Source organism: Hemiscyllium ocellatum, chromosome 33, assembly GCF_020745735.1.
Source record: "Hemiscyllium ocellatum isolate sHemOce1 chromosome 33, sHemOce1.pat.X.cur, whole genome shotgun sequence".
NCBI lineage: Eukaryota > Metazoa > Chordata > Chondrichthyes > Orectolobiformes > Hemiscylliidae > Hemiscyllium > Hemiscyllium ocellatum.
In genome coordinates this window covers 26,073,557-26,091,661 of record NC_083433.1, presented here as the reverse complement: position 1 = coordinate 26,091,661, position 18,105 = coordinate 26,073,557, and the positions used below count along the sequence as shown (strand labels likewise).

Sequence of the window (18,105 nt, the reverse complement as noted above, 5' to 3'; positions counted from 1 at the left end):
ATGACCGCGTGCTGGAAAAGAATGAGACCTTCTCTTTTTAAAAATGCTGGCTTTGCCAACGTCATTCCCAGGGTTGAATTTGAAAAAAAAAAGCTGTTTTCAATCAGCGAAAAAGCGACTGCTTTTACAGGACAAAGGATTAGAATCAAATTGAAGACCAGATCTGGGATTAAACTGCGGTCAATTCAAAGCCAGCCCTGTCAGGAAGGGAATTTTATTACTAACGGGAGAATCAGCAGACTGAACATCATCCCCCCAGCCAGGTGAGGCAGAACGTTATCTTAAACAATATTCTTGTGTTTTCAGAGTTCACTGTGAGATAATTGTCTTCAAAGTGTGTAATTGCTGTCTATAAATGTGATTAATGCAGTCGCTTGTCTCATCTGGGCACACATGAGGGATAACGGAATCGGCTTCCATCGTAGAGAACCTCAAAATACAGCTTTCGATAATCTATCGAGTTCATTCCACAGTGTCCAGCCATCCCTTAGTGTAAAATCACGGAGAGACACTAATGCCAGTGACTCTCCGACAGTGCAGTACTCCCTCAGCACTGACTCTCTGACAGTGCAGCACTCCCTCAGCACTGACTCTCCGACAGTGCAGTACTCCCTCAGCACTGACCCTCTGACAGTGCAGCACTCCCTCAGCACTGACCCTGTGACAGTGCAGCACTCCCTCAGCACTGACCCTGTGACAGTGCAGCACTCCCTCAGCACTGACCCTGTGACAGTGCAGCACTCCCTCAGCACTGACCCTGTGACAGTGCAGCACTCCCTCAGCACTGACCCTGTGACAGTGCAACACGCTCTCAGCACTGACCCTCCCACAGTGCAGCACTCCCTCAGCACTGACCCTCCGACAGTGAATGTGAGGGGGTGAAACCTGAAACCTTGAATGATGCAGCCCTTGAGAGTCAGCCGTTTGGTTTAATTTGATGGAGTGGTGTTGTACCATCTGTCCTCACTCAGGGTCTTTGTGGTTGTGTTCTGCAGGCAGCCGGCTTTGGGATGGGCTGTTTGTCCATGAACCGGGACACCGTCTCGCTGGTGTTGAATGTTCTCGCTGTGGGTCTATCAGCCGTGGCTCTGAGCAGCACGTACTGGTGTGTCGGGACACAGAGAATACTCAAACCTGCCTGTACCGAGTTCAGGAGGACAGACTGCACCGTTCCCCTGGACATGGAGACAGGGGCGGACAGCAGCACTGGGCACAGCCAGTACAACTGGGAAATGGGAGACGATCGTTTCACCTTCCGATCATTCCACACGGGGATCTGGATCTCCTGTGAAGAGAACATCACAGGCACAGGTCTGAAAATTCCGATCTCTCTCTCTGGTATCTTGAAACGTGACAGGGTTCAGAAAAGATTTACAAGGATGTTGCCAGGGTTGGAGGGTCTGAGCTACAGGGAGAGGCTGAACAGGCTGGGGCTGTTTTCCCTGGAGCGTCGGAGGCTGAGGGATGACCTTATAGAGGTTTATAAAATCATGAGGGGCATGGATAGGATAAACAGACAAAGTCTTTTCCCTTCCTATTCATATACCCATTCAGGTGCCTTTTAAATGCTATAGTTGTACCAGCCTCGCAGTGCCAGGGACCCAGGTTCCATTCCAGCCTTGGGTGAGTGTCTGTGTGGAGTTTGCACATTCGCTCCGTGTCTGCGTGGGTTCCCTCAAGGGATTGGGGGAGTCCAGAACTAGAGGGGCATAGGTTTAGGGTGAGAGGGGAAAGATATAAAAGAGAACTAAGGGGCAATGTTTTCACACAGAGAGTGGTGCGGGTATGGAATGAGCTGTTAGATCAAGTCATGAGAATTAGAATTAAAATTAGATTCCCTACAGTGTGGAAACAGGCCCTTCGGCCCAACAAGTCCACACCGACCCGCCGAAGAGTATCCCACTTAGACCCATTCCCTGACATTTTCCCCTGACTAACCTACACATCCCTGAACATCATGGGCAACTTAGCATGGCCAATCCACCTAAGCTGCACATCTTTGGACTGTGGGAGGAAACCGGAGCACCCGGAGGAAACCCACGCACACACGGGGAGAATGCGCAAAGTCCACACAGACAGTCACCCGAGTCTGGAATTGTACCCAGGCCCCTGGCACTGGGGGTTGGTACAATTATAGCATTTCAAAGGCACCTGAATGGGTAGATGAATAGGAAGGGTTTAGAGGGATATGGGCCAGACGGGGTTAGATTAATTTAGGATATCTGGTCAGCATGGATGAGTTGGGTGTGTTTCTGTGCTGGACATCTCGATGATTGTATAAATCCCCTGCCTCAGGGATAGGCAGCTCATGGAGCTCAGGTCAATGCTACACATCACAAAGTATTTCTCCATGAGACCCGTAACTATTCACCTCGTCTCCCTACCCCTCCCCAACACACGTTCACCTCATCCATCACCACCCACTTCCAATTCCAGCCAATCACCAATACCAGGCAGAGTGTACGGACTGGCACTGTGCCCAGGCAGAGCGTACAAACTTGACTGGGTCTATACAGGGCCTAAAGACTGGAACTGTCTTTCTGTCTTATCCCTCAACGATTCCTCTCAGGCAGAGGGAATGTTGATGAAAGGCTGGGATTTGAACACATGAACAATAGCTGGGATTTCAAAAGCACCCAGACCTCAGTGAAATCTCCCAAAGTCTCCGTTACTGGATTGACTGCAATGCAGTCTGGCCTACAGGGACAGGAGGTGATAGCTGTGCGGCTGACCAGAAGGAACTGGCTTTAAGGGTCACCTTAAAGGAGTGGGGTCTGCTGAGAGACAGTGGCAGGGTATCCCTGCTCTGTAAGTACAGGGACAGTCACAAATCCGCGATGGTCAGGGCCCAGGAGCATCTGGGATGCAGAGATCTAGGACAGGCTCGTGAGGCTGGATTAGCTTCGAGAGATAGGGAGCAGGTGGAGGGGACAAGGCCCAGGGGGAAGGTGAAGACATGGATTTGAAATTGATATTCCAGAATTGAGGCTTAGTCAAAGGGGAGCCTGTGTAGGTGATAGTACCAGGGTGATGGGTGAAGGGATTTAGAACATAGATCAGAGAACTGTACAGTACAGGACAGGCTCTCAGTGTTGTGCTGAGCATTTATCTTAACCTAGTATCTGGTAAGACTCCAGCTCAGCTTTGTGGAGAGTGCTATGAGGAATGCCCCCTCCCCGGGGGGTGGTATTTAAGCTCCTCACAAACCCCTCGATTTTATTCGCCCTCATTTCCCCCTGCAGCTCCCCCTAGCGTTCACACGATTCGACGGTATTTATCTTGCGTGAGGAATGGGAGAAAAGTCGGTTCTTTGAAAACGAGAAGATTAATCATTGGGTCACACAGTTCAAAGCAGAGATTACAGGAGTGCAGATTGGAAACGAAAGCAAAAAGGAAATAATGCTGCAAGCCCACATCAGACTGGAGGAACGTTGAGACTTTAATCTCATCACTAACACTAGCCGAAAAATGACGCAGGGACTGAGTGGACCAGCACTGGTCGATGCTCCAGCCTCAGCATTTTACCGGGATCTTGCCTGGTTTGGAGGGAAGGTCTTACAGGGAAAAGCTGAGGGACTTGAGGCTGCTTTTGTTAGAGAGAAGAAAGTCGAGAGGTGACTTAGTTGAGACATATAAGATAATCAGAGGGTTAGGTAGGGTGGGCAGGGGGAGAGCCTTTCTCCTCAGATGGTGATGGCTAGCACGAGGGGGACATAGCTTTAAATTGAGGGGTGATAGATATAGGACAGATGTCAGAGGTAGTTTCTTCACTCAGAGAGTAGAAGGGGTGTGAACAGGAGTAGACTCACCAACTTTAAGGGCATTTAAATGGTCATTGGATAAAGATATGAATGAAAATGGAATAGTGTAGGTTAGATGGGCTTCAGATTGGTTCCACAGGCACCATCGAGGGCGGAAGGGCCTGTACTGCGCTTTTGGAAGTTTATAATATCATGAGGGGTAGAGATAAGATGAAAGACAGCTGTCTTTTCCCTCGGGTGGGGGATTTCGAAACTAGGGGCAACTCACTAAGGTGAGAGAAGAAAGATTTTAAGAAAGACACGAGGGGCGACTTTGTTTTTTTTACACAGGGAGTGGTTCGTGTGTGGAATGAACTCCCAAAGGAAATGGTGGATGTGAGTAGAGTTACAACGTTTAACAGATGTTTGGACAGGGTCATGAGTAGGGAAGGTTTGGAGGGATATGGGCCAAGTGCAGGCAGGTGGGACTCGTTTAGTTGGGGATACTGGTCAGCCTGGATGGATTAGTTGGACCGAGGGGTCTATTTCCATGCAGTATGACCCTAAGACTCTAATATTGCCTGCACCATCCATGAACTTGCACCTTTCTCTCAGGTCTCTCCTCCTGCGCCCCTCACCATCTTTGAACTCTCTTCTCTCTGAGACCCATATCCTTGCCCTTCAATCCTTTAGTTCCTTCATTCATTCCTGGGATCGTACCAGCCATCTCGAATCGTCCCTTGAACTGACTGTCTCTCTAAAACTATGTTAGAGGGGCTGTTAGGAGTTCATCCCATTGGCGTGGGTCAGGGGTCACATGTAGGGTAAGGATGGGGGGTGGGTCTCCTTCCCTAAAGGGCATTACTGAGCTCAAGGGGCTTTTAATCCTTGTTGCCATGGTTACCATCACTGAGGTAGCTTCTGAAATCCCAATTTATTAAACTCTGGCCACCACCATGATAGGGTTTGAACCCACATCCTCGCGTGAATATGTAAATGCAGTAACTGCCTGTTCTTTTCCTCAGGGGAAAGGTGCCGGAGTTTCATTGATTTGGCCCCCGTCACTCAGCAAGGTAAGAGGGGGCAGGTCGCTGGGATCTGGTGGAGGATGGATCATGGAGGGGAGGATGGGGAGTGAGTGGGGAGGGGTGGGTGGAGGGTGACTGAAAACGGGGTTTGGGATGGGGGCGAGGGACACTGAGGGTGATGGCACTTGTGGAGGGATAGGCAGGAGGGAGGATAGCCTGGGAGGTAGAGGAGGGAGAGTGAGAGCTGAGGGTTGGGTGAGGAGGGAAGGCAAGGGGCTGGGGGTTTGGGGAGAATTATTCATCACGGGTTCAGTCTGAAATCAAGCATTCAACACAAAAAGCTGCAAAAGATCAATTTGTGATTGAACATAAATCCCTTTGAGATTAAAGACGCACTGTGCCGATGTTACAGTCTTCTTGTGAAGTGAGACATGTACATGTTCACTTCTTGTTTTAAATAAGGATGAATTTTTAATCATGGGCTATTAGGGAAAAGCAGGACTCATTGCTCGGTGGGCCGAATGGCCTACTTCTGCTCTAGTTTCGTCATATCGCTCTCAGGCCTAGTCTCTCTGGTCTCTCCCTTGCCTAGTGTGTGCTGTCAGGCCTAGTCTCTCCCTCGGCCTAGTGTGTGCTGTCAGGCCTGGTCTCTCCCTCGGCCTAGTGTGTGCTGTCAGGCCTGGTCTCTCTGTTCTCTCCCTTGCCTAGTGTGTGCTGTCAGGCCTGGTCTCTCCCTTGGCCTAGTGTGTGCTGTCAGGCCTGGTCTCTCTGTTCTCTCCCTTGCCTAGTGTGTGCTGTCAGGCCTGGTCTCTCCCTCGGCCTAGTGTGTGCTGTCAGGCCTGGTCTCTCTGTTCTCTCCCTTGCCTAGTGTGTGCTGTCAGGCCTGGTCTCTCCCTTGGCCTAGTGTGTGCTGTCAGGCCTGGTCTCTCTGTTCTCTCCCTTGCCTAGTGTGTGCTGTCAGGCCTGGTCTCTCCCTTGGCCTAGTGTGTGCTGTCAGGCCTGTCTCCTGTCTCTCTCACATTCTCATCTTGTTATTTGTGAGTCATTTCATATTCCTGTCTGTCTGAGTCTATCTACAACTGTCTCACTGCCTTTCAGATTTTCTCTAGCTCACCTGTACTTTTTGATCTTTCTGTCTGCCATTTCTCATTAGTTTGTCTCGTCTGTCACTTGCTCTTTGTCTCTTGAATGGTCTCATATTGGGACTGATGCTGACTGACTCCCTAATCCACACTCTCTCTGTCTCCGTGTGTCTCTCTCTGTGCTATTTACCAGGTATCCTGTGGCTCTCGTTGGTCTCTGAGGTTCTCCATGTTGGCCTGCTCTCCTTCAGTTTCCTGCTGATGGGGTTAGACTTCTGTTTATCTGGCAACCCTACCTGTGGCCTCAAACTCAACGCGTTTGCAGCCATTTTCTCTGTTTTATCGGGTAAGGAAGTGTCAAATATTATCAGAGCATCCACAGGATTAGATACTGAGTAAAGCTCCCTCTACACTGTCCCCCATCAAACACTTCCAGGACAGGGACAGCACGGGGTTAGATACAGAGTAAAGCTCCCTCTACACTGTCCCCAACAAACACTCCCAGGACAGGGACAGCACGGGGTTAGATACAGAGTAAAGCTCCCTCTACACTGTCCCCAACAAACACTCCCAGGACAGGGACAGCACGGGGTTAGATACAGAGTAAAGCTCCCTCTACACTGTCCCCAACAAACACTCCCAGGACACGGACAGCGCAGGGTTAGACACAGAGTGAAGCTCCCTCTACACTGTCCCCAACAAACACTCCCAGGACAGGGACAGCACGGGGTTAGACACAGAGTGAAGCTCCCTCTACACTGTCCCCAACAAACACTCCCAAGACAGGGACAGCGCAGGGTTAGATACAGAGTAAAGCTCCTTCCACACTGCATTCCACACCACCCCATCAAACACTCCCAGGACACCACTGTAATTAGACACTGAGTAAAGCTTTCCCTACCATTTTAAACTGAAAGTGAAGCCTCCTTTGCACTGTCCCCCATCAAACATCCCAAGACAGGGACAGCACAGGGTTAGATACAGAGTAAAGCACCCTCTACACTGTCCCCAACAAACACTCCCAGGACAGGGACAGCACGGGGTTAGATACAGAGTAAAGCTCCCTCTACACTGTCCGCCTTCAAATACTCTCAGGACAGGGACAGCTTGGAGTTAGATACGGAGTAAAGCTCCCTCCACACTGTCCCCACCAAACAGTCCAAGGACAGGGACAGCACGGGGTTAGATACAGAGTAAAGCTTCATCTACACTGTCCCCAACAAACACTCCCAGGACAGGGACAGCACAGGATTAGATACAGAGTAAAGCTCCCTCAACACTGTCCCCACCAAACAGTCCAAGGACAGGGACAGCACGGGGTTAGATACAGAGTAAAGCTTCATCTACACTGTCCCCAACAAACACTCCCAGGACAGGCACAGCACGGGGTTAGATACAGAGTAAAGCACCCTCTACACTGTCCCCCATCAAACACTCCCAGGACAGGGACAGCACGGCGTTAGATACAGAGTAAAGCTCCCTCAACACTGTCCCCCATCAAATACTCCCAGGACAGGGACAGCACGGGGTTAGATACAGAGTAAAACTTCCTCTACACTGTCCCTCCATCATACACTCCCAGGACAGGGACAGCATTAGGTTAGATACAGATTAAATCACCCACTACACCATCCCCCATCAAACTCTCCCAAGACAGAGACAGCAGGGGATTAAAAGCTTAGTTAAGCTCTCTCCCCAATTTCCCCCATCAAACACTCCCAGGGCAGGGACAGCACGGGGTTAGATACAGAGTAAAGCTCCCTCAACACTGTCCCCACCAAACAGTCCAAGGACAGGGACAGCACGGGGTTAGATACAGAGTAAAGCTTCATCTACACTGTCCCCAACAAACACTCCCAGGACAGGCACAGCACAGGGTTAGATACAGAGTAAAGCTCCCTCTACACTGTTCCCCATCAAACATTCCCAGGGACAGGGATAGCACGGGGTTAGATACAGAGTAAAGCTTCCTTTACACTGTTCCCCATCAAACACTCCCAGGGCAGGGACAGCACGGGGTTAGATACAGAGTAAAGCTCCCTCTACACTGTTCCCCATCAAACACTCCCAGGGACAGGGACAGCACACGGTTAGATACAGAGTAAAGCTCCCTCTACACTGTTCCCCATCAAACATTCCCAGGCCAGGGACAGCAGGGGATTAGTAGCTTAGTAAAGCTCGCTCTACAATTTCCCCCATCAAACATTCCCAGGACATGGCCAGCACAGGGTTAGATACAGAGTAAAGCTTCCTCTACACTGTCCCCCATCAAATACTCCCAGGACAGGGACAGCATGTGGTTAGATACAGAGTAAAGCTCCCACTACACCATCCCCCATCAAACATTCCCAGGACATGGAAAGCATATGGTTAGATACAAAGTAAAGCTCCCTCTACACCGTCCCCCATCAAACACTCCCAGGACACGGACAGCATGTGGTTAGATATAGAGTAAAGCTACCACTATACCGTCCCCCATCAAACACTCCCAGGACACGGACAGCATGTGGTTAGATATAGAGTAAAGCTCCTCCTACACTTTCCCCCATCAAACACTCCCAGGACAGGGACTGCACAGGGTTCGATACAGAGTAAAGCTTCCACTACACCGTCCCTCATCAAACACTCCCAGGACAGGGGAAGATTACTTGTAATTTCAAAAATATACTTTATTATATCTTTGGATAGAATTGAATTGTTGTAGTGACTATGTATGTATAAAGACTACAATTCTGTAAATACAGGCACAGCATTGTCGATACTGACAGCACTAGTACGTAAATGTAGTGTTTGTGTTTATGCTGGAGTCTGGAAGGGTGAATGCCTATATTTCTAAATAGCAATGTGTGCACAGTGTGTTAGTTAGTGCTCGTAGGGGTCTGTGTGAGTGCCTGTGTGTGAGACTGTGATGCTGGGTGACTGTGTATGTTAGTGAATGCCAGTGTGAATGTCACTATGTAAGCACCTATAAATATGTGTGTTAATGTGTGACAATATGCACAAATCACCTTTGTATGTCAGTGTGCAAGAGAGTGTCAGTGTGTGAGAATGTGTGTGTTGGTGTATGTCTCTATGAGGGTCTCAGTGGTGTGTGAGAGTGTGTCAATGAAAATCTGTGTGTGTGTGTCAATGAGAGTGTCAGTGTGTGTTAGAATGTGTCAGTGTGTGCGTGTTAATGAGTGTGTCAGTGAGAATGTCAGTGTGTCAATGAGAGTGTGTCAGTGAGATTCTGTCAGTGTGTCAGTGAGAATCTGTGAGTGTGTCAGCGAGTGTGTCAAAGAGTGTTTCAGTGAGAATCTCTGTGTGTGTGTCAGTGAGATTCTGTCAGTGAGTATCAATGAGTGTGTCAGTGAAAATCTGTCATTGTGTGTCAATGAAAGTGTGTCAGTGTGTGTATTAATGAGTGTCAGTCAGTGTGTCAATGAGTGTGTCAGTGAGATTCTGTCAGTGTGTCTGTGAGTGTGTCAATGAGAATGTGTCAGTGAGAATCTGTCATTGTGTCAATGAGAGTGACACACACACACTGACACACACTCATTGACACACACACACTGACACAATGAGAGTGTGTCAGTGTGTCAGTGAGAATGTGTCTGTGTGTGTGTCAGTGAGAATGTGTGTGTGTTAGTGAGAGTGTGTCAGTGTGTGTCAGTGAGAATGTGTCAGTGTGTGTGTCAATGAGAGTGTGTCAGTGTGTGTCAATGAGAGTTAGTGTGTGTGTGTGTCAGTGAGAGTGTGTCAGTGTGTGCCAGTGTATGTGTGTGTGTGTGTGTCAATGAGAGTGTGTCAGTGTGTGTCAGTGAGAGTGTGTCAGTGTGTGTGTGTGTCAGTGAGAGTGTGTCAGTGTGTGTGTGTATGTGTCAATGAGAGTGTGTCAGTGTGTGTCAGTGAGAATGTGTCAGTGTGTGTGTGTCAATGAGAGTGTGTCAGTGTGTGTCAATGAGAGTGTGTCAGCGTGTGTGTGTCAGTGAGAGTGTGTCAGTGTGTGTCAATGAGAGTGTGTCAGTGTGTGTGTGTCAATGAGAGTGTCAGTGAGAATGTGTCAGTGTGTGTGTGTCAATGAGAGTGTGAGAGTGTGTCAGTGTGTGTGTGTGTCAGTGTGTGTCTGTGTGTGTGTGTAGTGAGAGTGTGTCAGTGTGTGTGTGTGTCAGTGAGAGTGTGTCAGTGTGTGCCAGTGTGTGTGTGTGTGTGTGTCAATGAGAGTGTGTCAGTGTGTGTCAGTGAGAATGTGTCAGTGTGTGTGTGTGTGTCAATGAGAGTGTGTCAGTGTGTGTCAGTGAGAGTGTGTCAGTGTGTGTCTGTGTGTGTCTGTGTGTGTGTAGTGAGAGTGTGTCAGTGTGTGTCAGTGAGAGTGTGTCAGTGTGTGTGTGTGTCAGTGAGTGTGTCAGTGTGTTTGTGTCAGTGAGAGTGTGTCAGTGTGTGTGTATGTGTCAGTGAGAGTGTGTCAGTGTGTGTCAGTGAGAATGTGTCAGTGAGAATGTGTCAGTGTGAGTGTGTCAGTGAGAATGTGTCAGTGTGTGTGTGTGTCAGTGAGAGTGTGTCAGTGTGTGTGTGTCAATGAGAGTGTGTCAGTGAGAATGGGTCAGTGTGTGTGTGTCAATGAGAGTGTGTCAGTGAGAGTGTGTCAGTGTGGGTGTGTCAATGAGTGTGTGTCAGTGAGAGTGTGTCTGTGTGTGTGTCAGTGCGAATGTGTCTGTGTGTGTGTCAGTGAGAGTGTGTCAGGGTGTGTGTGTCAATGAGAGTGTGTCAGTGTGAGTGTGTCAGTGTGTGTCAGTGCGAATGTGTCTCTGTGTGTGTCAGTGAGTGTGTCAGTGTGTGTGTCAGTGAGAGTGTGTCAGTGTGTGTGTGTCAATGAGAGTGTGTCAGTGTGTGTCAGTGAGAATGTGTCAGTGTGTGTGTGTCAATGAAAGTGTGTCAGTGAGAATGTGTCAGTGAGAATGTGTCAGTGTGTGTGTGTCAATGAGAGTGTGTCAGTGTGTGTCAGTGAGAATGTGTCAGTGTGTGTGTCAATGAAAGTGTGTCAGTGAGAATGTGTCAGTGTGTGTGTGTCAATGAGAGTGTGTCAGTGTGTGTCAGTGAGAATGTGTCAGTGTGTGTGTGTCAATGAAAGTGTGTCAGTATGTGTCAGTGTGTGTGTGTGTCAATGAGAGTGTGTCAGTGTGGGTGTGTGTCAGTGAGAGTGTGTCAGTGTGTGTCAGTGCGAATGTGTCTGTGTGTGTCAGTGTGAGTGTGTCAGTGTGTGTGTGTCAGTGAGAGTGTGTCAGTGTGTGTCAGTGCGAATGTGTCTGTGTGTGTCAGTGTGAGTGTGTTAGTGTGTGTCAGTGAGAGTGTGTCAGTGTGTGTGTTTCAATGAGAGTGTGTCAGTGTGTGTGTGTCTGTGTGTGTGTCAGTGTGAGTGTGTCAGAGTGTGTGTGTCAGTGAGAGTGTGTCAGTGTGTGTCAGTGAGAATGTGTCAGTGTGTGTGTGTGTGTCAATGAGAGTGTGTCAGTGTGTGTCAGTGAGAGTGTGTCAGTGAGAGTGTGTCAGTGTGTGTCAGTGAGAATGTGTCAGTGTGTGTGTGTGTCAATGAGAGTGTGAGAGTGTGTGTCAGTGAGAATGTGTCAGTGTGTGTGTGTGTCAATGAGAGTGTGTCAGTGAGAGTGTGTCAGTGAGAGTGTGTCAGTGAGGGTGTGTCAATGAGAGTGTGTCAGTGAGAGTGTGTCAGTGTGTGTGTCAGTGAGAGTGTGTCAGTGTGTGTCAGTGCGAATGTGTCAGTGTGTGTCAGTGCGAATGTGTCAGTGAGAGTGTGTCAGTGTGTGTGTGTCAGTGTGTGTCAGTGTGAGTGTGTCAGTGAGAGTGTGTCAGTGAGAATGTGTCAGTGTGTGTGTAATGAGAGTGTGTCAGTGTGGGTGTGTGTCAATGAGAGTGTGTCAGTGTGTGTGTAATGAGAGTGTGTCAGTGTGGGTGTGTGTCAGTGAGAGTGTGTCAGTGTGTGTGTGTCAATGAGAGTGTGTCAGTGTGAGTGTGTCAGTGTGTGTGTGTCAATGAGAGTGTGTCAGTGTGTGTCAGTGAGAATGTGTCTGTCTGTGTGTGTGCGTGTGTCAATGAGAGTGTGTCAGTGTGTGTTAGTGTGTGTGGTTCAGTGAGTGTGTGTCAGTGTGAGAGTGTGAGACTGAGAGAGATTCTATCCCTTTGCCCTCAGGGTTGCTCGGAATGGTCGCCCATATGATGTACTCGCAGGTTTTCCACGTGACAGCGAGTCAAGGGCCTGAGGACTGGAGACCCTATCGCTGGGACTTTGGCTGGTCCTTCTAGTGAGTACCTCACTCTGTGTGTGTGTGTGTGTGTGGGGGGGGGAATGCCAACGCCTCATTTGATTTGATATGATTTATTGCTTCACATGTACAACACAAAAGTGTTGTTTTGCATGCTCTCCAGGTGTATTGTACCGTACACAGTGCATCAGGGGAACAGAGTGCAGGAGACAGTGTCACAGCCACAGAGAAGGTATAGAGAGAGAGAGAGAGAGATCAGCATTAACATTTGAGAGATCTGTTCAAACGTCTGCTAACAGCAGGAAAGAAACTGCTCTTGAGTCTGTTCAGACACGTGTTCAAACTTTTATATCCTCTGCCTGATGGAAGGGGGTGGGAGAGAGTATAACCGGGGGGTGGGAGGGGTCTTTGATGTTGGCTGCTTTCCCGAGGCAGTGGGAAGTGTAGATGGAGCCAATGGGGTGGAAGGGCTGGTTTGGGTGATGGGCTGGGCTGTGTTCATGACTGAAAATGTGTTGCTGGAAAAGCGCAGCAGGTCAGGCAGCATCCAAGGAGCAGGAGAGTCGACGTTTCAGGCATGAGCCCTTCTTCAGGAATGAGGAGAGAGTGTCCAGCAGGCTAAGAGAAAAACTTGGGGGAGGGGTGTTGGAAATGCGATAGGCAGAAGGAGGTTAAGGTGAGGGTGATAGGCCGGAGTGGGGTGGGGGCGGAGAGGTCAGGAAGAAGATTGCAGGCGGTGCTGAGTTCGAGGGTTGGGACTGAGACAAGGTGGGGGGAGGGGAAGTGAGGAAACTGGAGAAATCTGACTCTCTGACGTTTCTTGCGATCCTGGGAAGAGCTTTCTACAGTGAACCTATAAAAAGTGGTGAGAGTCCTTGTGGACGTGCCGAATTTCCGTAGCCTCCTGAGGAAGTGGAGACGTTGTTGTGCCTTCCCGACCATTGTGTCAGCGAGGGTGGACCAGGACGGATTGTTGGCGATCGTCACTCCCGGGAATGTGGTGTTGTCCACCATCTCCAACTCAGCGCCGCTGACACAGGGGGGCATGCCTTCCACTCTGCTCGCCGAGCTCGATGGCCAGCTCCTTCACTGCGCTGACATCGAGGGAGAGACGGTTGTCTTTACACCACACTGCTCAGAAGGCCGTCTCTCCCCCTGTGCTCTGTCCCATCATTGTTTGAAATCCAAGCTATAAAAGTGGTGTCATCAGCAAATTTGTTAATGGGGTTGGTGTGGAAATTGGCCACACAGTTATGAGTGTGTAAGGAGTAGGGTAAGGGGCTTTGTGGGGCACGGGTGTTGTGGATTACAAGTTAGGAAGTGAGGATTTGGTTGCAGAGCGGGGAGCAGAGTCCTCAGTCACAGAGTGTCGAGGTGGGGGTCTGGTTGGAATTATGATGTTGGAGCTTTTCATCAATATGTAGGAGCCTGATGTAGCTGTCCTTATTATCCAGATGTTCCAGGGATGAGTGTAGGGCCAGGGAGATGTCTGTGGTGCCAGGAGGTGAATAGCGAAGGATTGGGGTAATCTGACAGGCTGGAGTTAGCGTGAGCCATGATTAACCTCTCAAAGCACTTCACAGCACTGGAGGGCAGAGCCACTGGGCAGAGGCACTGAGGCACGGGAGTTTTGTTTGGCACTGGGTATCATGGCAGCATCCAAAGAGCAGGAGAATCAACGTTTCAGGCATGAGCCCTTCTTCAGGAATTCTTCAAGAAGGGCTCATGCCCGAAACGTCGACTCTCCTGCTCCTTGGATGCTGCCTGACCTGCTGCGCTTTTCCAGCAACACATTTTCAGCTCTGATCTCCAGCATCTGCAGTCCTCACTTTCTCCACTGGTTATGATGGTGGTCTTCTTGAAGGAGGTGGGAACCTCAGATCGTAGTCAGGAGAGGTTAAAGATGTCTGCAGAGGGCCCACCCATCTTTGAGCATTGCTGTCCAACCATCAGAGATGCCTACTGCTCCATCCTCCGTCTGCATTTCGGAGAGCACCCTCTGTGCTCCTCAGCCTGGCCCACAAGCAGTAAGTGAAGCGTGAGGACCCTCAGTACAGAAGCTAATGCAGGGTTGGTCTGAGGCAACGGAACGCTTTCTGCAGGACTGCTTCGGGTCTGTGGACCGGTCTGTATTCAAGAACTCAGTGGCCAATCTCTGCCTCACAGGATCTGAATACACGACCGGAGGGTCCATCCAAGCCGGTCACTTTCCGTGGGCTCACTCTTGAGAAGGCCAGTCTGACATCAGCAGTGGTGACCATGGATACAGATACACACGAGGCTGATGGGATAGGTGACATCGTTTCAATGACCTTCTGTCCAGAGCAAGTGTAGAATGCATTGAGCTCGGTGGGTGGGGATGTTCTGTTACCCATGATTCTGTTCAGCTTGGCTTTGTAGCCCTTTATGTCATGTAAAAAATGAGGTCTGCAGATGCTGGAGATCACAGCTGCAAATGTGTTGCTGGTCAAAGCACAGCAGGCCAGGCAGCATCTCAGGAATAGAGAATTCGACGTTTCGAGCATAAGCCCTTCATCAGGAATAATCATGTCATGTAAGCCTTACCATAAACAATGGGTGTCCGTGTGGTTAGTCTGAGTCTCGAGCTTAGTTTGCTGTTGCCTCTTGGCATCTCTGGTGGATTATCTGTATAGGTCAGGGTCACCCGACTTGAATGGCTCAGACCTGGACTCCAATAGGAAGTGGGTCTCCACGGTTTTTGATTGGGGAACATTCAGATTAACGTCGTCAGCACATAGTCCTCTACGTACTGAAGTCTATAACTGTAGTGACATACTCATTTAGGTTGGCAGCTGAGTTCTTACCGCTGAAAATGTGTTGCTGGTTAAAGCACAGCAGGTTAGGCAGCATCCAAGGAACAGGAAATTCGACGTTTCGGGCATAAGCCCTTCATCAGGAATGAGGAGTGTGTGCCAGGCAGGCTAAGATAAAAGGTAGGGAGGAGGGACTTGGGGGAGAGGCGATGGAGATGTGATAGGTGGAAGGAGGTCAAGGTGAGGGTGATAGGCCGGAGTGGGGTGGGGGCGGAGAGGTCAGGAAGAGGATTGCAGGTTAGGAGGGCGGTGCTGAGTTGAGGGAACCGACTGAGACAAGGTGGGGGGGAGGGGAAATGAGGAAACTGGAGAAATCTGAGTTCATCCCTTGTGGTTGGAGGGTTCCCAGGCGGAACATGAGGCGCTCCTCCTCCAGCCGTCGTGTTGTTATGTTCTGCCGGTGGAGGAGTCCAAGGACCTGCATGTCCTTGGCAGAGTGGGAGGGGGAGTTGAGTGTTAGGCCACGGGGTGGTTGGGTTGGTTGGTCCGGGCGTCCCAGAGGTGTTCTCTGAAGCGTTCCGCAAGTAAGCGGCCCCGTCTCCCCAATATAGAGGAGGCCACATCGGGTGCAGCAGATGCAATAGATGATGTGTGTGGAGGTGCAGGTGAACTTGTGGCGGCTTTAACCAGCAACACATTTTCAGCTGTGATCTCCAGCATCTGCAGACCTCATTTTTTACCCGGCTGAGTTCTTACGTATGGCCAAGTCACTGACTCGAAGCAGTTCTGTAGAAATTGTTCCGTTGCCTCAGACCAACCCTGCATTACCTTCTGTACTGAGGGTCCTCGCGCTTCACTTTCTGCTTGTAGGCCAGGTGAGGAGCACAGAGGGTGATCTGATAGTCCAAAGTACAGATGGGGTAATGGAATGGTTGACATTTCTGATGGTTGTGTAGCAACGGTCAACCCTGTTCAGGCTGCTGGTGAGACAGGCGACGTGTTAATGGTATTTTGGTCGCACATTCCTGAGGTTGGCCTGGTTGAAGCTACAATAAACAAGGCCTCGGAATATTCAGTCTCAAGGCTTCATCAAGAGCACTCTTCACTTTGGTGTGGGGTGGGACGTAGACTGCTGTCAGGGTGGGGGAAGTGAACGCGCACATCATAGGGTCATAGGGATGGCGCTTTACCATGAGATGTTCCGGGGAAACATTAACCTGTCTGGATCGCCCATGCCTGAACACCAGGAGGTGTTGGTCAAGAGGTAGGCCCCACCCTCCCTGGCTTGAGGACACCAACGTTTGGAGAACTGGGAAACCCTCAGGGTGTGAGGTGCAACAGGAGTGAGCCATCTCTCTGTAAAACCCGAGTACACAGCATTCTCCTCTGGAAGGTGAGTCTCACTTTAAGTTCATCCGTTTTGTTCTCAATGTTCTGGATGTTTGCCAGGAGTATTCTGGGGAGGGGGTCCTTGAAACCCTGAAGTTTCAGTCTCATCGGACGTCCAGTGTGTCTCCCACATTTCCTGGGTAGGTGGTTGCTCCTAATCAATCCCAGGTATCGGTGAGGAATGTCTGCTGCGCCGTGTGGGCACTCCCGATGGGGTCCTGAGCACCAGTCGCGGCCTTGAGCATTCTTAGGGATTGGGTGGGCCTGACGGTCAGTTTGGTCAGGCCTCCTCAATGTCAGGTCAGAATACTCCTGGTTCCACCGCTGGTCGGGCCTTGATTCTGGGGTTCCACAAGGTTGGGCCTGTGACAGGCCAGAAGGCCTCTGGCCTTGTACCTCCAGCGTCAACAAGGTAAGTAGGTGCAACCAATGGGGTCCTGGGCCTAATTCATGAGGGCTCTTGGGCAGGGTCATGTGGCCGTCGGGGCACCTTCGTGTCGGGTCACTGAGAGGTTGGGTCTTGTTCTCGTGCTGGCCAGGCCTCAGTTTTCTCCGAGGTGGTCCAGGGAGTCAGGCCCTTGTCGGGCCTTGTTGTCTGTTTCTGGTGACCGCTCACTCTCTGCCTGTTTTCCAGTTTCGCTTGGGCTTCCTTCACCTTCTGCATGGCCTCCTCAGTCACTGCTCTGAACAGCTACACCAAGACAATCCTCGAGTTTAACCAGCTGCAGAAAACCTGCCAGCGCTATTCGGTGCGGGGGCTGGATTCTCTCCCGAGACGGTCCAGTCGCTCAGTCCAAACCTTTCCCGATCCGGTTCTCGGCCTCCTGACCTGCAGGCCACCAGCAGACGAACTCGACACCGCGTCCCTTGGTGATGAATGTTGTTAACTGCGGGAAGACAGACTGTCTCTGCCTTCATCGATACGATCCCTTTCCGATATTGTCAACGTAAAAGCTTTCCCCAATAAAAAAAAACTGAGCCGTGGTCAGATTGAGCCCCTCCTGGAGGTTGGTGTTTGGAAATCAGTTTCTCTCCCAGTCACTGAGTAGGATTGTCAGCAGGAACCAGCTACAATGTGAGCGACCATACCATCAGCCAATAGGGCTGCGCGGTGGCTCAGTGGTTAGCTGACTGCGGCCTCACAGCGCCTGGGTTCGATTCCAGCCTTGGCTGACTGTCTGTGTTGCGTGTTGAGTTTGCGCATTCTCCCCGTGTCTGTGTGGGTTCCTCCCACAATCCAAAGATGTGCAGGTTGGATGGATTAAGCACGCTAAGCGTGGGGATAGATTGAGGGCCAAAAAGAGTGGCGCTGGAAGAGGAACGGGAGATTTGACGTTTTGAGCATAAGCTCTTTATCAGGAACATCAGGAATCGTCGACTCTCCTGCTCCTCGGATGCTGCCTGACCTGCTGAGCTTTTCCAGCACCATACACTTTGACTCTGATCTCCAGTATCTGCAATCCTCACTTTCTCCCTAATAGGTCGGGGGGGCTTGTTCTAGACCCAATGGGCTGAATGACCTCTGCCTGCATTCTAGGTGGGAGGAAAGTTCCTTACACAGAGGGTGGGCGGTGCCTGGAACGTGCTCATCCGGGAGGTGGGGAAGCTGATCCAATAGCAATGTTTAAGAGTCACTTGGACCAGCAGGGAATAGACCGGAATGGACCATGTGCAGGCAGGTGGGGGTTAGTTTAGAATGGCATCATGGTCAGCACAGACATGGTGGGCCGAAGGGCCTGGTCTTGTGCTCTACTGTTCTACATTAGGTGTGAGGGGTGGGAACGGTACAGTGTGTGTAGGAGGACAGGCCTGTAACCTGTGCCAGGATAATCCTGTAT

The 18,105-nt window shown here is 50.4% G+C and overlaps 1 protein-coding gene across 1 annotated transcript; it reads left to right on the top strand.

Moving 5' to 3' along the window:
• On the top strand, nt 1-17,208 carry LOC132831232 (germ cell-specific gene 1-like protein). The gene is made up of 6 exons (XM_060849242.1): nt 1-138; nt 1,038-1,311; nt 4,766-4,813; nt 6,044-6,196; nt 12,032-12,143; nt 16,902-17,208. The coding sequence occupies exons 1-6, from the start codon at nt 1-3 to the stop codon at nt 17,152-17,154; spliced, it is 978 nt and encodes a 325-aa protein (XP_060705225.1). The 3' UTR covers nt 17,155-17,208.
• The last annotated feature ends 897 nt before the right edge of the window (nt 17,209-18,105 follow it).

Bases quoted from the DNA above. Each gene is read 5' to 3' on its own strand.
- LOC132831232 (XM_060849242.1), top strand. From the start codon at position 1: ATGACCGCGTGCTGGAAAAGAATGAGACCTTCTCTTTTTAAAAATGCT. The intron at 4,814-6,043 runs GTAAGAGGGGGC...GCTATTTACCAG, and splicing joins GGCCCCCGTCACTCAGCAAG to GTATCCTGTGGCTCTCGTTG. The intron at 12,144-16,901 runs GTGAGTACCTCA...CCTGTTTTCCAG, and splicing joins GACTTTGGCTGGTCCTTCTA to TTTCGCTTGGGCTTCCTTCA.